This window comes from Peromyscus maniculatus, chromosome 3, assembly GCF_049852395.1.
Source record: "Peromyscus maniculatus bairdii isolate BWxNUB_F1_BW_parent chromosome 3, HU_Pman_BW_mat_3.1, whole genome shotgun sequence".
In the NCBI taxonomy this organism is placed as follows: Eukaryota; Metazoa; Chordata; class Mammalia; order Rodentia; family Cricetidae; genus Peromyscus; species Peromyscus maniculatus.
The window spans coordinates 145,345,878-145,366,188 of NC_134854.1; the positions used below are offsets into that span (position 1 = coordinate 145,345,878).

General features: G+C 46.3%; 1 protein-coding gene across 6 annotated transcripts in view; it reads right to left on the minus strand.

Moving 5' to 3' along the window:
* Positions 1-9,850: 9,850 nt before the first annotated feature.
* The window catches only part of LOC102924702 (solute carrier family 2, facilitated glucose transporter member 3), a 70,756-nt gene continuing 60,295 nt past the window's right edge, over positions 9,851-20,311 (minus strand). For all 6 annotated transcript variants that reach the window (XM_042274057.2, XM_042274056.2, XM_076567917.1 and 3 more), the window contains 9 exons: positions 19,540-19,632; positions 18,953-19,113; positions 16,805-17,045; positions 16,294-16,456; positions 15,882-16,069; positions 14,563-14,667; positions 14,220-14,321; positions 13,216-13,419; positions 9,851-12,169 (listed from right to left, as the gene is read on the minus strand). In XM_042274057.2, the coding sequence (XP_042129991.1) occupies positions 11,963-12,169; positions 13,216-13,419; positions 14,220-14,321; positions 14,563-14,667; positions 15,882-16,069; positions 16,294-16,456; positions 16,805-17,045; positions 18,953-19,113; positions 19,540-19,632 (1,464 nt within the window). In that variant the 3' untranslated portion in view covers positions 9,851-11,962. The remainder of the gene's footprint in view (positions 12,170-13,215; positions 13,420-14,219; positions 14,322-14,562; positions 14,668-15,881; positions 16,070-16,293; positions 16,457-16,804; positions 17,046-18,952; positions 19,114-19,539; positions 19,633-20,311) is intronic.

Below are 20,311 nucleotides of genomic sequence, written 5' to 3' on the forward strand. Positions count from 1 at the left end.
TGATTCCTGCACACAGACATACTTGCAGGCAAAACACCAATGTACATAAAAATAAATAAATAATTTTTTAAAACACATTTTTAAAATAAAAAAAATTATTTTTAAGCCACGTGTGGTGGCTCATGCCTTTAATTCCTGCACTTGGGAAGCACCACTCCAGATGCAGAGGCAGGTGGATCTCTGCAAGTTCTAGGCCAGCCTAGTCTACAAAACGAGTACCAGGACAGCACAGGCTACACAAAGAAAACCTGTCTGGAAAAAACAAAAAAAAGGGTGGGATACATGGGTGTAGCATGAATTGTTAGAAGGTCTTGTTAATAAAAACAAACCTGGAGCCAGGTATTGGGGTGAATGCTGGAAGATCAGAGAAGCAGAACAAGTCACAGCCACCTCACCTTGCCAGTTCCTCAGCTGATCCTGTTTCCTCAGACTGGAAGCCTCTGAGTCCTGATCCAAATGGGTCTCAAGCTGAACTGCTTCTCGAAAGCCTGAAAGCTTAACCAGCCAAATGCTTCTAGTTTCTGGTCTTCACGCCTTATATACCTTTCTGCTTTCTGCCATCACTCCCTGGGATTAAAGGCTCATTTTCTGGGATTAAAGGTATGAGTCACCATGCTTGGCTGTATCCAGGTAAATCTCTGCCTCTGGAATGCTAGGCGTGTGCTACCACTGCCTATTCTCTGTTTAATATTGTGGCTGTTCTGTTCTCTGACCCCAGATAAGTTTATTAGAGTGCACACTATTTTGGGGAACACAGTACCACCACACACGGGAGGGGTTGGAGGGATGAAAGGCAAGGAGGGAAATGGTGGAATTATTTTATAATTCTCCAAATAAAAAATGACAATAAAAAGAGTACTTAGCAAGACTGTATATTACTAAATAAATTAAATCAGCATATTTTTAAAAATTTATTAATAATTTTTCTATTATCAGTTTGATATGGTATAAATTTTTATCTTAATAGTGAAATGTTTCACTGAGACTTGCCCAGTAATTGAGTAAAACCAAAACTTATTATAAGCCACAGTCATCCTAGGGTCCCCCCTGCTATATAGCCTCCCTGGATCTGCGGGTTGCAGTCTGATTGTCCTTTGCTTTATATCTAGAATCCACTTATGAGTGGGTACATACCATGTTTGCCCTTCTGGGTTTGGGCTACCTCACTCAGTATGATATTTTCTAGTTCCATCCATTTTCCTGCAAATTTCATGCTGTCATTGTTTTTCTCTGCTGAGTAGTACTCCACTGTGTATATGTACCACATTTTCTTAATCCATTCTTCAGTTGACGGGCATCTAGGTTGTTTTCAGGTTCTGGCTATTACAAACAATGCTAATATGAACATAGTTGAGCATGTATCTTTGTGTTATGTGAATCAACATATTATTACTATTAAAAATAACCTTAAAAAGCTGGGCATGATAGTGCACCCTCAGCCTTTGGGAGGCAGAGGCAGGTAGGTCTCTGTGAGACTGAAGCCAGAGTGATTTATACAACTAGTTTCAGGCCAGCCAGGACAAACTTGTTGAGACCATATCTCAAAACAAAATTAACAATAACAACAACAATAAAATATCTTCATTAAATGTCAGGTCAGCTTCAAGGAAAAAAAGTAATGTTGCTCTGGCTGGTTCCAGAAGAAGCAGAGACCAGTGGAGAAGAAACCTCATAACAAGAACCTTTTTTTTTTTTTTTTTTTAAGATTTATTTATTTATTATGTATACAGTGCTCTGTCTGCATGTATGCCTGCAGGCCAGAAGTGGGCACCAGATCTCATTCTAGGTGGTTGTGAACCACCATGTGGTTGCTGGGAATTGAACTCAGGACCTCTGGAAGAGCAGCCAGTGCTCTTAACCTCTGAGCTATTTCTCCAGCCCGCAATAACTGTTTTTAAAAAAAAAAAAAAGTGAAAAAAAAATTATCCTGGAGGCAGAAAAAAACATTTTTTTTTTTCCTTTTAGAGACAGGGTTTCTCTGAGCAACAGCCTTAGCTATCCTGGAACTTACTTTGTAGACCGGCTATTGAACTCAGAGTTCTGCCTGCCTCTGCTTCCTGAGTGCTGGGATTAAAGGTGTGCGCCACCACCGCCTGGAGAGCCAGAATATTTTTGTTAGGCGGTTTTATGGTTTTTTGTGAGTATGTACGTGTGTGTACACATTCAGTGTTCAAATAAAGGGCAAAGGTGAACACAGATGTTCCCCATCACTCTCTACAGTTATTTTCTCATTCACAGCTTCTCATTCAGCTAGACCTAACGGCCAGCAGGCTCTAAGGACCCGGCATCATCTTGGGTTCTGAAGGACCCAAATCAATTCTTCATGAGCTTTGTTTGCAAGCTCTTCACCAACTGGCTTTGTTTAGCCTTAATTTCAAAATCATAAATCTGGACATGAGGGAGAACCAGGAAATAATGGTGCCGAAGAACTCCAGGAGAGTAGGGCTGATGGGCACTCTGAGAAGATGCTCCTGTCATTTCTGTAGTTAGGGATGCTGTGGTTAAGTAAGCAGTGTCACTGTTGGCAATGCTGATGGGTTTTGACGTTCCTGGACTGGAAGCCCTCCATGGCTCCCACAACATTCTCACCTTCTGTCACTCTGACAAAGCATATGTTACCATCAGTCTTGCCAGAACAGATGAAAAAGCCAGTGTTTAGTGTGAGCAAGATGCCTCCAGGGCCTGCCTGTGACAAGGTCAACTTTTCACCACCAGATGTTTCCTTGTAGATAGTCCAACATCTGTATTAGTCAGAGTTCTCCAGAAAGGAGAACCTTGGCAGGGCACAGACATTTCTATTAGTTATATAAAATAGAGGGTGTGGTGGTACATGCCTGAAAAAAAAAAAACAGCATTTAGGAAGTTGAGGCAAGTGGATCAAGAATTCAGAGCCAACCCTGGGCTACCTACTAGTAGATTTGAGGCCTGTTGTTTTAACTTTGGCTGCATCTTAATCTACTGCTACCGCAGCCAGCAACTGCAACTCCGAAATTACCACCCTGCTTCTCTACCAGCATCCTGGCCACTCAGGCCCCAGCCTAGTGAGGATTCTGCTCCCACAGGCACGGGCTCTGTCGCTGCCACTAAAGGTAACTTTAAATCTCTATCATTCTAATTTTGAATAAGACTGGAGATTCAAAGGCTGCGGTGAAAACCTGCCAGCTCAGAGAGGTTGAGTAGCAACTAGCTTGCCCTCCCTCTTTGCTGGTGTCCATGGAAGACCTATGCTTCGCCAAACCACAAAAGGCTGCACCACTCCAAACCCCACCCTACTGCTTCCTGTGTCTCTCTATCTCTCCTGGATGCCCTCTGGTGCTCTATGATGACTTTCTGTCAACTAGTTGCTAACTCAGCCTCCTGATCCAAAGCTAATTTTATTTAATCAATGAAAATGCAAACTCAGGGTTTACAGTGTGATCAAATAACTCCCAACAGAGGCCAGCATGAGCTACATGAGAACGTGTCTGAAAATATTAAAAATATGTGTATCTGTGGTGTGTGTGTGTGTGTAGTATGTCAGGGGTTGGTGGTGTGTGCATGTATGTGTGTGTGTGTATGTGTGGTGTGTGTGTGTAGTATATGAAGGGTTAGTGGTGTGTGTGTGTTGGTGTGTGTTGGGGGTGTGGTGTCTGTGGAGTGTATGTGTGTGGTGTGTGTGTGTGTGTATGTGTGTGTGTGTGTTGGGGGTGTGGTGTCTGTGGAGTGTGTTGGGATATGTGAGACATGGCTTCTGTGCAGCCTGGGAACTCTCATCCCACTTGCCTTGACCTCCTGAGCTTTGCCACAGCCAGCTGAGATCTTCCAAATACGTGCTATTTTTAGAACCTGCCCCATCCATTACTGGGAAGAAGGTATTAAGTTTAAACTATGATTTTTTTTTTTTTTCAAGACAGCATAGGGTCTCTATGCAGCTCTGGCTGTCCTGGATCTCACTCTGTAGACCAGGCTGGCCTCAAACTCACAGAGATCTGCCTGCCTCTGCCTCCTGAGCGCTGGGATTAAAGGCGTGCGCCACCATGCCAAAATATTATTTTGTCTAATTCTTTTAGTTCTATGAATGTCTATGAATTCTGAAGTTATTTTTGGATTGAAACTAATTGGTTAAAAAAAATGGTGTTTTTGTTTTTGATTTTTTTCCTTTAAAAAAAGATGAAACTAATGGGTAGACATTAAGTGTTCCTTATGGAATAACATTGTCAATGCCTTCTTCAAAAAAAGAAACCATTTTATCACAATATTGTTCCTCTTTTCTTTTTCCTTTCCTTTTTCAGTTTGTAGCTCTGGCCATCCTGAAAATTCACTGTGTAGTCGCAAGCTGGCCTTGATCTCAGGACCATCCTGTTGCCTCAGCTCCCTGTGTGTTGGCGTTACAGGTGTCTGCTACCATCCCGTCCCATTTTTCCCCTTTTCTTGCCCCTGCCTCACTTATGTTTGTTTGCTTGGCTGTTTGAAATTTATTTATTTACTTAACATCACCAGGCATGGTTGTATACTCCTTTAATTCACTTAGGAAACAGAGGCTGGCAGATCTCTGTGACTTCCAGCCAGGGCTACAGAGTGAGACCATGTCTCCAAAACCTTTATTTTTCTATTTATTTTTGTTGGGAGATGGGCATGTATGTCACAGTGGCAATGTCTGTGGAGGGCAGAGGAGAACTCGGAGCAAAAGACAGAATTTAGGTCGTCAGCCTTGGTGACGAGCACCTTTACTGAGCCATCTCAACAACTGGGATTTGTTTTTTTGAAAGAGTTTCGTACAACCCATGCTAGCCTAAACGACACCGTGTGCCTGGTTCCTGCTGCTTCCACTTCTGGAATACTGGGGTTACAGGTGGCTTCACGTAGGTGTGCTCCTCCTTTTGCTAAGTATATTGTGTCTAGTTTCCCTCCATCCTATTTTTTACCACATCACATCCGTCACCAAAACTGCTCCTCTTGAGATCAATAATGAGTCAGACATGGAGACTTGTCCTGCACGTCTGTAAGGCCATCGGGGAGATGGAGGCAGAAGAATAAAGGGTTCAAGAGCATCCTTTGCTGCATGTTTAGTTTGAGGCCAGCTTGTGATACTTAAAATACCCACACACAACACACATACACAGAGAACAATCACTAATGAAACAAAATCTCACATTATCTCCAGGTGGCTGAGTCCAAAGCCAAATCTGGTCTTTTCACTATGAGAAAATCAGTCAATCCATAATGAAAATAATTCTAAGTCATACATTAAGATAAAAACTGAAAGGCCAGGTGTGGAGGCTCACTCCTTTAATCCCAGCACTTGAGAGGCAGATGCAAGTGGATCTCCGTGAGTTCGAGGCCAGCCTGGTCTACAGAGTGAGTTCCAGGAGATCCAGAGCTGTTACACAGAGAAACCTTGTCTTGAAAAACCAGTATATGTATAAACTCAATTAGCAGAAATGATGCTTAATGTTTAACTCCCTTGGACAAACATCACATCTTTACAGATGTTAGCGTGACTCTTTGTTCTCCTGAAGGCTGCTGATTCTGGATGTATGAGGATATTTGACCTCCTCTGCTGCATGTGTAGTACCAGCATACCTTCTACACCTTCCCAGGAGCCTTCCTAGTGATCAAGGTTCATAAGGCCCGCCCACCTTTCTGCTAAGAATCAGAAGTCTAAGCTGCCGGCAGAGTAGCCTGAAGCCTTCCTTCTCTAGTGACCACTAATGTCAGAGTGGGTCCCTGGTATGGTGTGTGTGTGTGGGGGGGGGGGTGTGCGCGCGCATTTGAAGAACCTGGAGAACCGCCCAGGCGGGTCTAAAATAGGATGATAGGATACAATGGTTTATTATCATTTGTTTTTATGGTTGTTTCCCCCAGAAAACCAAGAAATTCTTTGAAAAATCTGGAACACAAACTTGAGACTGGTTCAGCATTTGATAGGATCATGAGGACTCTAATTTAATCATCATATTACTTTAGTGAGTTCATCTTGGTCCCTCCCTCCCTCCCTCCCTCTTTGCTTTTGAGAAAGTCTTAAGTAGCCCAGAATGTGTGCCCCCCCCCACACACACACACACTGACCTTGAACTCTCACTTCTCTTGCGTCTACCTCCTAAGTGCAAAGAGAATAGGCATGACCTGACTGGACTCTTAATTTGATACTTAAAAACTAGGAGGTGGGGCCGCAGAGTTGGCTCAGCAGTTGGGAGCCCTGGGTTCGATTCCCAGCACTCAAATGGCTGCTGACAGCTGTAATTCCAGTCCTAGGGAATGGGATGCTTTCTTATGGTCCTCCTCAAGCACAGCACATATGTGGTGCACACACACTTGCAGGGAAAACACTGATAAACATAAAAATACATTTTAAAAATGATTTATGAGAGCTGGGAGGTGGTGGTACACGCCTTTGATCTCAGCACTCAGGAGGTAGAGACAGATGAATCTCTGTGAGTTCGAGGCCAGTCTGGTCTACAAAGCAAGTTCCAGGACAGGCTCCAAAGCTGCACAGAGAAATCCTGTCTCAAAAAACAAAACAATATATATATTGTGTATTTTGCCTACATGTATGTTCACCATATGTGTGTGGTACCTGCAGAAGTCAGAAGAGGTATCAGTGACTGTGAACTGACTTAGAGGAGGCTGGAAACCACCTGTGCAAGAGCAACAAGTGCTTTGAGTAGCCAAGACATCTCTCGAGCCCTAAACAAATAAATCTTAGAAAATACAAAGTAGTCACAAAGGATGTCCTAGAAGGATGTATCGTGTGCCCCACCCCCCTATTTGATTCTGCCACTCCCTCCTAACAACTCAGACCCCAGGTACTGAACTAGCTGACCACAGACTGAATCTTCTGAAACCCTGACTTCAGATAGCTTCTCCTTCACACTGCTTGCCTCTGACTGACACATGCTAAGAAAACCCACGCTTGAGCTGTGCTCAGAAAGGTCTTGTCATTTTCAGGGAAGGAGGCTGTGTGTGGTGGTACATGCCTGTAATTCTAGCACTCAGGAGGCAGAAAGAGGATGATTGCTCAAAGTTCAAGGCACTGTATGTCTCATTAAACAGAGACCATGAGCTGGGATGATAAGTACTCACCACTGAGTCTGGCTTTTTAATTTTTATTTATTTTATTGTGTATTATTGTACGTGTATGGATGTTTTACCTGCATATAAGTCTATGCATCACTTCCATGGCTGGTGTTTGAAGAAAGAATGACAGATTGGAAGACCTCCTGGGATTGGAGTTTCAGACAGGTTTGAGCCTTCATGTGGGTGCTGGGAATTGAACCTGGGTCCTCTGGGAGAGCAGTCAGTGCTCTTAACTGCTGAATCACCTCTCCACTCCCCTAGCCTGGCTTTGAAAAAGTTATTATATACTTTATTTGGAGAGGTTTGGGGGAAGCATGGGCATGCATTCATGGAGCCTGTATGAAGAAGTTCAGAGAATAACCTGTAAGGATTCATTCTCTCCTTCCACAGTGTTTGTCCCGGGGATCAACCTCAGTCTTCAGGCCTGGCAGTGTTTCTACCCGCTGAGCCATCTTAAGGACCTATGCTTAGCTTTTTTAACCCTGGGTTCTGGGGACCAAGCTCAAGCCCTCACACTTAATGCAGCAAGCAATATATTGACCGAGCTTTCTCCCAGCCCATTCATTCACCTGTGTGAATGACAGCTTCCTCCTATACCGACTTAAAAAAAAAAAAAAGAGCCTTCCCCAAGTAAATCCACTGTTTTTTTGTTTTGTTTTGTTTTTGTTTTTGTTTTTTTGAAACAGAGTTTCTCTGTGTTGCTTTGTGCCTTTCTTGGAACTCACTCTCTAGCCCAGGCTGGCCTCAAACTTACAGAGATCCGCCTAGCTCTGCCTCCTGATTATCCCATCCTGGGACTAAAGGCGTGTGCCACCACCACCCAGCCTAGATCCACTTTTTATAAGTAGTGCTTCAAATAAACAAACAAACAACTGCCAGGGGCTGGAGAGATGGCTCAGAGTTTAAGAGCACTGGCTACTCATCTAGAGGTCTTGAATTCAATTTCCAGCACCCACATGGTGGCTCACAACCATCTGTAATGAGATCTGGTGCCCTCTTCTGGCATGCAGGCATACACACTGGCAGGATACTGTGTGCATAAAAAACAAAAGACAAAACCAAAACCAAAACCAATCAGATCAGCCTACTTTAACTTCATTTGTTTATTCCTATTATTTATTTATTCAGAGATAGCTCAGGCTGGACTCACATTCACTTTTCAATCCTTGCAGCCTAAATACATGTGAAAAGGGCTGGAGCTGCTCTCCCGTTTCCACACATGCACATCCTACACACACACAAAGAATGCAAAGATTTCAAAAATGCATTCATTTAAAAAGATCATTTTATAGCTGAGGATGATCTTGAACTTCTGATCCTCCTGTTCTGCCTCTGGGGTGTTGGGTCACAGATGTGCACCACCAGTTTACTCCCTGCTGGTGTGGTTGTTGGTGCTGGGATCAGCCCTCAGGCAGGCTAGGCAAGCACTCTACCAAGCTTACTAGGCATCCACGAACCTTAGTTCACTGTCAACTATTATGTCCTCCTGTCCCGTAATTCAGAGCTGGCAGAATGGGAAGAAACCAAATTGGTGGTTTTGTTCTTTTGTTTTGTTTTGGAGACAGGGTTTCTCTGTGTAGCCCTGGCTGTCCTGGAACTCACTCTGTAGACCAGGCTGGCCTCAAACTCACAGAGATCTGCTTGTCTCTGGCTCCTGACTGCAGGGATTAAAGGCATGTGCCACCACCGCCCAGATGGATTCATGTTTTTAGTAATAAAGGTCTGATAGGACCTAGGCATGGTGGTGTATGCCTGTAGTTCCTATACATGGGAGGCAGGGGAGGAGGATAAGGAATTCAAGGTCATTTCAGTTACTTATCAAATTCCAGGCCAGCCTGGGCTACAGAAGACCCTGTTTTAACAGGTTTTGAGAATAACTAAAAGCAGTGTACCAAAATTTGTAGGATAATGATCCATTGGCCCTGGTGGTTCAGGATCAGGACTTGCAAGGGAGATGAAAACAGGTGCTGGACAGTTAACAACTAGTTTCCTGGTGGGCGGGGAGGGTGCGCCATCCTCTCATCCAGAGAACCACAATGTAAGGAATATTCTGGAATCAGAAGTCTTTATTTATATAGCTCAAAGCCAAGTGTGCCAGCACACTCCTGTAATTCCAGCACTTAGAAGGTAGGCCAGCTTGGTCTACATAGGGCATTCTAGACCAGTATGTCCCCAACAACACACTCCTTTAACCCCTACACTGGAAAGGTTCCAGGCCGGGTATGGCTACTCCTAGAAACCCCATCCAATATCTGTAGTCCAGTCAACACTTACAGGAGGAGGTGGAGTGGGAACAGGTCCATGAGGTGTGTTCTGTATGAACAGGGGCTGGAAATAAAGGGCAAAGCAAAGCAAAAGGTAGCCACTCTGCCCTGATGCAATGAAGTCTTGAAGGCTGATGACTGGGAACTAGCTGCCTATGGCTCTCCAGGAGAGTGATGTTCACACTGGTCTCTGTGTGAAGTTCATCATGGAGCTAGGGAAGAGCCAAGAACATGGAAAGGCCTCTCGAGTTAACCCACAGTAGTAGTACTGCTATTCTTGATGGATGTTTCGTGTTTGGCCTCAAACTGGCTATCTACTGGAGGGGTCACCTTGGCTGTGCCTGAGGAGAGCGGGAAGTACACCCTGCCCCACCTGGTGTGTGCAGTGGTGGGGGATAAATCTGGGATGCTGTGCACATGACCACTGTACCCACTGACTTTATCCCTAGGCCCACAGCCAGGATTTAGAGACTGCTAAAAGCTCAATGGAAATGAACAAAGGGGAAAAGATAAGCTTGTGACGTGACATATACATTCAGAATCTTTATTTCAAAACAGAAACTACAGTAACATTAATAGAAAGTATATATGGAAATATTCACAACCTGGCCATTGACAAATGGAAAAGTTCTACCCAGCATACTGCCAGCTCACTGAGGAGCGGAAGAGGTAAGTTAGAGCCACTTTTCCCAGCAAAGGCTCTCTTCATAGCTTTTGAGTTTTTACCCCGGGTCTCAATGACCATAGAGTCATGAACAGGTACACTGAAACTGAGTACTGAAATACTGTTCTATGCAAAGGGTTGCCTAAGGGTCTGGAATGTGTAAGCACCAAGAGGGACAGAGGGATCCAGTGACCGATGGAAAAGGGGTCATCAGGGCCACCTCCATTAATGAACTTAGCGGAGAATGAGGGGATGGTGTGGAGGGATCAGTGACGACCCACGTCAGCCGGGAATCTTGGCATTCCTCAACACACCACAACGCCATGCTTCTTAGTCCCTTTAAAGAACTCCTCCCTCTCCACACACACAACTGGGTCTCCAGGAGCCCTGACCTCACACTTTTCCTGTTCCCATCATCCCTCCCAGCGAGAGGGAGGCTGGCCCTTCCATCCTCAACCTCAAGGAAGCACCCCTCTCCAAGAAGGACAGGGAGCCGGATGTGGACTCTAATCCTGGTGCGCACCCCAGCCGGCCGGCAGAGGCACCGCTGCTCACAAACACAGGGATGAGTTTCCATCCATTCGAGCAAAAAAGAGCTCCCGGAGCGAAGGAAGTGGGCACTGAACAGCGGAGCAAAGTGCCAGTGCACGTACATTCACACCCTCCATCGGGCCACACCGCACACTGTCACTCACACCGTCCCTAGTGTGTCCAGCAGAGTCAAGGCCCCCTCGGGCACTCAGCGCACTATCACGGGAACATGGTAACACGGGTAGCCCGAGAGTGTAACCGACAGAGACGAGCATGCCATGACCACAGAGCAACAGGTACTCAGACAAGGTAATTAGTAATCATTCAGGAAAAACCCTCTCCCAGAGCTGAGGTAACAAAATCCAAGTTAGCTATGAATCCCTTTAAACCAAAAAATAAAATAAAACCAACACATAAAATCTCTCAAGAAACAAAATTGAAATAAGAAATGCCTATGGAAAACTACTGCATTTAAGTTTCTCATTTCTATGGCTCGCTCACCAGGGGGAGGGTAGTAGGGGGTGACCAAAGGAAAAGAAACCGTTAGTTCATCAGGACAGGAAGGAGGTGTTTGGCCCAGGGGAAGGAGAGGCATTCTGCAAGCCTTCCCTTCTCTGGACTCTGCAAAAGGCCACCAACACCACTAACTCCAAAACCCGCCTTTGTAACAAGCAGAGATTTCAAGTAACACTACATAAAAACTCTAATCTTCAAAGGCCCACAGAGAGCTGTGAGCCTTTTCCTACAGGCACTCACTCTCCTGAGAAAGACCCTCGAAGAGTCTTTGTCTAGAATGGAAGCAGCTCACACGCCACCATTAAATAAAGTCTGTTCTCCGTTCACGCCACACCATCACCCCTCCAGCACCAAACTTTCTCTCCTCTAGAACCTCTCTCTAAACACCTCCCTCCAACCCAATTTCCTTAACTCTTTCATTATTTGGTAAAATTACACTTAAAAAAATAAATTATTTATGCAATAAAACCTGAAGATAAAATAAATAAAACTCAAGTTACTTAGCTGTGCAGAGCTGTAACAAGTGAGGAGGGCTCTCATTTAATCCCCATGCCCCCCCCAAAACACTAGGTATGAAGATTGTTTTCAGGCAAGCTGAGGTTGGGGGGCCAGGGCTGCACCCCACTCCTGCTCCCTAGGTGAGAAGGGGATCTAGAACCTAAGCCAGCCCCTCCTGACATGAAGGTAGGTTCACTCAATCTCTCCCGATCAGATTACAAGAGAAATAGTAAAGAAAGGAAACAGTTAACAAGCCATTGGTGATCCGGCTAACCCCAGCAATGGGTGCAGCTGAGTGTTCACAGAGTGTGTGGGGTGAGAAAAGGATCGATTAGCAGCGTCCAGAAGCAGTCCCGGTTCATCCTGATGAGGTCTCCCCGCTTCGAGGAGGTCGCTTTCCACGTTGGAGGGAGGTGAAGGAGGGAGGTCCGCCTCAGGCATTGCCAGGGGTATCCTTGACAGGCTGCATGCTGTTCATCTCCATCGCAGAGGTCTTCCCAGCCTGTGCCTGCCCCTCGAAGGCCCGAGCGATGTCCTCGAAAGTCCTGCCTTTGGTCTCAGGGACTTTGAAGAAGGTGAAGATTAGGAATATGATGAGGAAGGCAGCGAAGATGATGAAGACGTAGGGTCCCATGAGGGCCTAGGAAACGGAGAAGGCAGCAGCAGCTGATTATCCCATTGTTATTTGGCGACGGCTCTTCCATACTGAATGGTAGGGCAAGGTTATAAAGACATCGCTGTGTCTCCCTGCAGTTCTTTCTATCATTCTTTTGTACAGTCATTCAAACTAGCTTCTCAAACACCTGAGGATGCTGTTTTGTTTCTGATTTTTGAGACAGGGCCTCACTTTGCAGCTCTGGCTGGCCTGGAACTCACTCTGTAGCCCAGGCTGACCTTAAACTCAGAGATCTGCTTGCTTCTGCCTCCTAAGTGCTGGGATTAAAGGTTTGTGCCAGGGCTGGAGAGATGTCTCAGTGGTTAAGATATCTCACTGGCTGCTCTTCCAGGACCCAGGCTCTGTTATTCTCAACAGCCAGAAGGTATAATTTATAAGCCAAGGATACAGTGGTGCACAGACATACATGCAGGCAAAACACCCACACACGTAAAATAATAATAATAAAAAAGGTGTGCCACCAGGCCTGGCCCTTCTGAGGATTGATCTTAAGACATTTGTCCATATAAGGTTTAAAATCCAGGCATCTAGAAAGAGCCATGGGAATGCTTTATATAACAAATCAGCTCCAGCCCATCCTTCAGATTACAGAGCCTTTAGTTGAGGAGCACTCATTATCAATGCTAACTGAAATGATGATTTCAATGACTATGGGGCTTGGGGGGTCTGGGAGCTTGGTCCTGCGCTTCTGTCCCAAACCAGAATTATATGCTCGAACCGTCTCAGGTCCTTTAAATTGCCCGTTTTGCCCTCATTGTAGCCTAGGCTGGCCTCAACTTCATACGAATCCTCCTGCCACAGCCTCCCACCACATGTGCTGGGATTGCAGACATGAACCACCATGCCTCCTGGCTCGTCCTTTACCTCTCCAGTTTCCTTGCAGGAAATCTGGTATAAAGTTGTTGACACACAGTCTTCCCTGGAGCATCTACCACTAAGGTGCATCTTAAGCGTGTTGACTTAAGAAGGCTGGTTTGTGACTGATGATGCTTGATTTTGAATTTACTTACTGCAGCCGAGGGGAAGAACATTCCAACCAAAAAGTTGGAGGTCCAGTTAGAACAGCCAGCCACTGCCACGGCAGCCGGGCGGGGGCCCTGGCTAAAGAGTTCAGCCACAATAAACCAGGGAATGGGGCCTGGTCCAATCTCAAAGAAGGCCACATAAACCAAGATAGCCACAATGCAGACAAAGCTCATGGCTTCATACTTATCCTGTAAGAGAAGAAAAGCAAAGCCGAGTCCGGTTAAGAAGGCAGCATTGGCATAGGTCCATTTTCGGACTTGTTGTATAAAGGGGTCGCACTACCTGGGAGTCAAAAACCCCAGTACCACCGAATCCCAGCTACTCCATCCCACTCATCCCATTTTGTACCAAGACTACCAGTTCAACATCTGTAAAACGTAACTACAAGACAATTTTTTTTTTGGTTTGTTTTTCAAGACAGTGTTTCTCTGTGTAGCCCTGGCTGTCCTAATTTGATCTGCAGAGAACAGTGGCCTTGAACTTAGCGATTCACCTGCCTCTGCCTCCCACGTGCTGGGACCAATGGCATTGCCACCACACCTTGCGGACAACCTCCTACCTTTGCCAGGATTGGGATTACAAGTGTACACTACTACCAATGTCTGGCCCTTCAAGATGACTGTCAGGTATTGAACAGACAGGGCCTGTAAGATGGCTCAGTGCATAAGGGTACCTGCCATCAAGTCTGAGGACCTGACTCCAGTGCCTCAGACCCACATGATGGAAAGTAATTGGAGGATTAGGAATTCAAGGTCATCCTTAGCTACAAGAGACCTTTCCTAAGCATCAGGCAATGTATCTTATAAGCCTTATTACATGCACACAAGGATGCCTGTTTACCAATCTCTGAAGGTGCACCTTTAATAAAACTTTTGGGCATCTCCAATTTGACTTTACTGATGACCTGGAAGGTCATCACCTCAGCTCCCACCAGAGTCACCTGCAGCCTCTGTAACCCCATGGCTTCCACCATTCCAAGAGTACTCACCTTTAGTAACAAAGAGATGGTCATGAAGACGGAGCAAACAGCCATACCTCCCAGGCCAATCATGTGCAGGGTTCTCCTCCCTGCCCTCTCCACCAGGAACAGCTAGAAGACAAGACATTGCCCATTTCACCAACACGCCGTGTGAAGGATTCTACTGCTTCAGCCCATATCTCCGGGTACCTGAACCTTCCACACCTCCCCTTCCCCATCCAGTCCATATTTGCTGAAAAGGTTTAACTAGATGTGGGACGTTGAAAGATAGGCAGTCTATGTCCATGTTTGTTGAACGCTTGTAGGAAGGACTCTCGTTTCCCCCGTCCCCCATCCCAGCTTCCCAACTTACAGAAACAACAGTGAAGATGGTATTAACCACACCGGCTCCAATCGTAGCGTAGATTGGCTCCTGGACACCTGCATCCTTGAAGATTCCGGTTGAGTAATAGAATACCTGGAAGGGGAGAAAAACCGCATCACTGATTGCATCCCAGGAACACGGGGTTCTTGGCCAGTGCATTAGCTCTGGACCTCTCCCAGTTATCCAAGTCCAGCTAGTGTTTCCTTCTTCTAATGCTTATCCCCATTACTTAGTTTACTTTCTTTTGGGGGGGGGGGGCACAGGGGAGTGCAACATCTTACTCCGTAGCTCCGCCTCTCCAGGGATCACAGGAGCTCCTCCCCATGCCCACCCAGCTCACTCACCTATCTATGCCTTCTTTGTTCAATTTTAGAGATTTAAGTCCTACTTTCTCTTTTGTCTCAATTCCTATTCCTCCTGCCTCAGCTTCTCTAGTGACTGATATTCGATGTGTGTCACCACTCACCTCTGCCTTTACATCATTTCTTAGTTATTATGCAGGACATGGTGGCACACATCTTTAATCCCAGCCAGCACCCAGGAGGCTGAGGCAGGAGAATCAGTTGAGCTCAAGCCAGACTGGTCTATAGAATGAGACAAAGCCTCAAAAAAGGAAAACCCATAAAACAGCAACAAAACCCAAAGGCTGGTGACACAGCTCACCAACAGAGCCCTTACACCCACGGTCCCGAGTTCAGTCCCTAACTGTGTAAGATCAGGAAAAAAAGAAAACAGGTTGATAAAGTAATTTCTAATTCTTCTGTAGACCGGATTTCCTTTTTTTTTTTTTTTCCTTTTTGAAACAAGGCCTCTCCATATAGTTCTGGCTGTCTTGGAATGATGTAGACCAGGCTGACCTTGAACTCACAGAGAGCCACCTGCCTCTGCCTCACAAGTGCCGGCATTAAAGGCGTACACCACCACTACCTGGCCACTTTCAGAACAGACTCTTGGGAGGGTAGGCTCAGGAAAACCCCACCCTGCAGTTTGGATTAGAGTATACCCAGACAAAATCTGCTCATCTGAGTAAACTGGGAGCCATCCTAGTACAATAATGCATTTCCTGAATAAAGTGGGACAGGGACATCTTGCACTATGCACCCTTGGTCACTTGTGATGCTTTGGGTCCTGTTTTGCAGGACCAGGACTGGTGTGAGGTAGCTGACCTCAAACTCCTAGGCATTAGTGACCATCTTGCTCCAGCTTTTGAGTAACTACATTCTACAGACACATGCCAACCTGCCAACGAGATCAGGTGATTTCAGGAGAATATTGCTGGCCCCTTTGGCCCCACGGCAGACACTCACAGCGTTGATCCCTGAGAACTGCTGAGATAGCTGGAGGACCACGGAGATGAGGAGCGGCTGGTGGTAGTTAGATGACCTGAAGAGCTCCAGCACGGTGACCTGCTTCTCCTGCGCCATCCTGGTGCTCTCGTCTTTCATCTCCTGTATCTCCTGGGCTACATCCTGGGTACCCCACAGCTGCTGGAGGACTGTGAGAAAAAGCCAAAAGGAATAAAGATACTGCGTCCCCCGTGCCCCATCCCACCACCACCCCACTGTTGCCTGCTGTCAGTCAGCAGGCAAGGCAACACCAGATGAATGCATCCACAGCACATCCCATCTTTGCTCGCCTTCCCACTTCCTTGAGGAATCGGAAAACTTTCCGTGCGCATGGAGAAGCAGGAAAGGGAGATGACAGACAAGGAGTACTCACTCTCCTTAGCACGCTCTTCCTCCCTTTTGTTAATGAGCAAGAATCTCGGGCTTTCGGGGCAAAACGGAAGGGCTGCGCTTTGTAGGATAGCTGGAATGATGGTTAAGCCCAACAGCCCCGGCCACAGCTCTTCAGAGCCCAAGATGAAGTCCAAACCAAAGACCTAGATAGAAGCCAGATAAAGAGAACACTAAACACCAATCATACTTCCTGAGCCACAGATTCACTATTTCAAAAAAAAAAAAAAGAAAAAGAAAAAGAAAGGAAAAAAAGAAAGATCACTTATCCTTTTACCACACATAGAAAAGAGAAAACAAATTGTTTCTTTTCTTTTCTTTTCTTTTCTGGGCCCTGCCTGCATCATTAGCCACCATATGAACTATAGTAATAGTATCTGAAACATACACATATAAATACATCACTGAACACAAGCCAGATCCTGAGTGGCTTCCCCTACATCATTCACAAAGCACAGAGCTAGCATTCATTAAATATGTAAAACTGCAGGTACCTGAGCCACCAGAATCCCGACGACGATGCCCAGCTGGTTTAGTGTGCCAAAGGCACCCCGGAGGGCGGTGGGAGACACCTCTCCGATGTACATAGGCACAAAGCCCGTGCACAGTCCACAGAAGATGCCAATAATCAAGCGACCCAGGATCAGCATTTCAACAGACCCGGCTATTTTGGCGAAGCCCATAAGGCAGCCACCAGTGATGGCCAATAGGTTGACCAGAAGCATTGAATTCCGCCTGCAGGTTAATCATGGACAAAGCGTAGTTAGCCAGCAAAGAGGCTCCGGTCCCTCCTTCCCTCACGGCTTTGCTCTTCTACAGCCTCTGAGGTACAAAAGTCTTTCCCTTTGTTCTGCGGCCTTGTGTATTTGAGGGAAACATGTCACCACTGAGCTATACCCCACAGCTTTTCCTTCTTTCAGAAGAAAAAGTTCATCACTGTGTGTGTGTGTGTGTGTGTGTGTGTGTGTGTGTGTGTGTGTGTGTGTGTGTCCGTCCAGGTGCCAGTGTGTCGCAGCACACATGTGGAGCTCAGAGAACAACATCATGGATGGAATTGGTTCTCTCTTTCCACCTTTATGAGGATTCCAAGCACTGAACTCAGGTCATCAGGCTTCTTGACAAAGGCCACCATGCCGGTCCCTTTTTATTACATCCATCATAGAATTGATATGGTAATGATAACAGGACATGTAGGACAATTTTTTTTCATTTCACTGAAAACAATCCTCTCAGAAGGTAGGTAGTTTCAGCTCTCTGGGTAGTCACAGGCTAGACTAATTAGTATTGATAGCTGATAGGGAATGAACTAATAAAGCTTTATGTGCTACACAGTGGTCAAGCCACTGACACTGCTGGAAAAAAAGTCAAAGATTAGCACTGGAAAGCCTCACAGCCGAGGGCCTGCGACCGGACGAGACAGGGTCTCGCTATGCAGTTCTGGTTAGCCTGAAACTCAGATCCGCCTGCACTGGCCTCCTGAGCACCCCCACGCCCAGCGAACCGGGGATTCCTGACTCCAAAAGACCAGTGGATTCCCAAGGGAGCTGGGAAGAATTTTCATGCATGAGTCCCACCTCTAGGGACCCGGTTAATTGGTTAATTGGCTGTCACAGCACTAGGATTCCTAAAGGCCCCCTTAGGGGATCCCAAATGTGCAGCCAAGGTGCACAAATTCCGTTAAGAAGAAAAACAAATTAAGAAGTTTTGAGTAATTTTTTAAAAAGTAACTTAAAAAAAAAAAATTCTCTCAGCCAGGCAATGGTGGCCCATGCCTTTAATTACAGCACTCCAGCACTCGCGAGGCAGACACAGGCGAATCTCTGTGAGTTCAAGGCCAGCCTGGTCTACAGCTTGAGTTTCAGGACAGCCAGGGCTACACAGAGAAACCCTGTCTCAAAACAAACAAACAAACAAACAAACAAACAAAACCCAACAAACAAAAAAACCAAAATAATAGCTAAACATTATCCAACAATAGATGACTTTGCTGATTATCTTAAACTCAATTTGTGCATCTAGAATAGCTAATGTGTGTGACAAGACGTGTGTCACAGTGTCTGTGGAGGTCAGGGGTCAGCTCAGGTCACGGAGGTCGGGTCTCTGCTTCCTATGCCTCCTGAGTGCTGGGCCTGTGGGGTTGTGCTACAATGCCCAGCGGTTAGGGTATATAGTTTATCAATGGTCTCTTTTTCAGTCAATTCCTGAATGTATATGATCCTCTTAAGATATTTTATTAATTTATTCAATTTTCTCTTTTGGGGGGGGAATCAGTTTTTTCGCCATTTTCCACAAGTTAAGGATTACAAAAAGTCTTCATTTTATAAAATACAAAAGACTTCCAAGAAACCTCCAAAAATATTCAGACCTTAAAGGAGTTCAAGAAAATGTCATAGCTGACCCCACCACGGTAAAATCGAACTAGCCTGAGCGGAACCTCAGACCAAGCGCTCACACAGCAGATCTGTAGACAGGCAGTGGCCCTGTAGAAGGGCAGCCTTATTCCAGGCCAGGGGGACTAGCTTTCCTGGAGTATGACTCAACGTGTTCTCACGCAAGGCGCATGCATCATCTCCCCGATCCAACACTCTCTCTGCTTGTCTTCAGCGAACCAGTACAGTTCCCGCCCAGGGTCTGCCCAGTACCTGCCAAAGCGGTTGACAAAGAGTCCAACAGAAAAAGAGCCAATCATGCCACCAACGGAGAAGATGGCCACACACAAGGACCAGAGGGTGGTCAGCAGCACCTCACTTGGCAGGTCTTCGAGCCTTTCTTCCAAAGTGTAGTTGAGAAAGTCCCTTATGATCTGCAGGATAAAATGCACAAGGGGGGACAGACCATTCCATCTGGATGGGAACCGTAGACAAGTACCGGGGTGGCTTCCTCCCCCAGGACGGGAGGCATGAGGGAGCCAGCGGAGGCACAGGCTTTGAAAAAGACAATTCTGGGGCATCACCCTAAACATCCAGTAGGTGGCAGCACAAATGGTCAACGGTGCAACCCACCCAGCCACAACTCCCGGGGGTCTGAGGAATCCCTAAGGAAGGACATAGGAAATGGATCACTACTTGGTGAGAGGGCAGGAGGCCACAGCATGAGGAGCAAGCAGCTTCCGGCTTAGGCTTCTTTAACAGTATGTGCCCTCCCCCATCTTAGCCAGGCATCTACATTCACAATCTTAGTTAAAGAACGACTTTCCCGTTTCTTTTCACTCAGGGTGATTGACACTCACTGTCTCAGGCGCATTGATGACTCCAGTGTTGTAGCCAAACTGGAACGAGCCGATTGTGGCGATAGTAATGGCGAACACCAGAGATGGGGTCACCTGTTAAGACAAGGGGAAATTGCTTACGATTTCAGGCACATTTGGGGAGAAAGACCTTTTTAGAGGAACTGGAATCAGTTCTTTTGGGCTGGTCTTCAGAGCCAGTACCAGGCTAGCCAGGGCTACACAGTGAGATCTGTCTCAAAAGGAGAGGCAGAGGAGGGTCTTGCGGGGAGGAGGGGGGAGGGAAAAAGGAGGGAAGGGGTCTTGGAGGGAGGAGGGGGAAGGGGGAAGAGAGAGGGAGGGGGAGAGAGAAAGAGAAACTATCGCACCAGGCGTAGTGCACGTCTGTAATTCCAAAGCCATAGGATCACGAATTCAAAGTCAGCCTGGACTATCTACATAGCAAAACATTGTCTCAAAAATTAAAGACAAACAAGCAAAACTGCACCAGACAGAGGCAGGCATGAAACTGCAATAATGAACTGAGTGCAGAGCATGCAATGGCTGAGGCAGGAGGATAGCCATGAGTTCACGGCCAGCCTGGGCTACAGTAAGACCTGGACTTAAAACACAGCAAACCCCAAAACTCCCCACAGTATAAAAGGCAAAGCTAAGACAGCTCTAAGTTTCCTAAAAATTAGCCATTTTGCAAAGCTGGATTCAGTGTGCTCTTCCCGTCCGTCCGTCCGTCCGTCCCCCAGACTGCAGAGGCCAGAGCAGCAGGTAGCAACAGCGT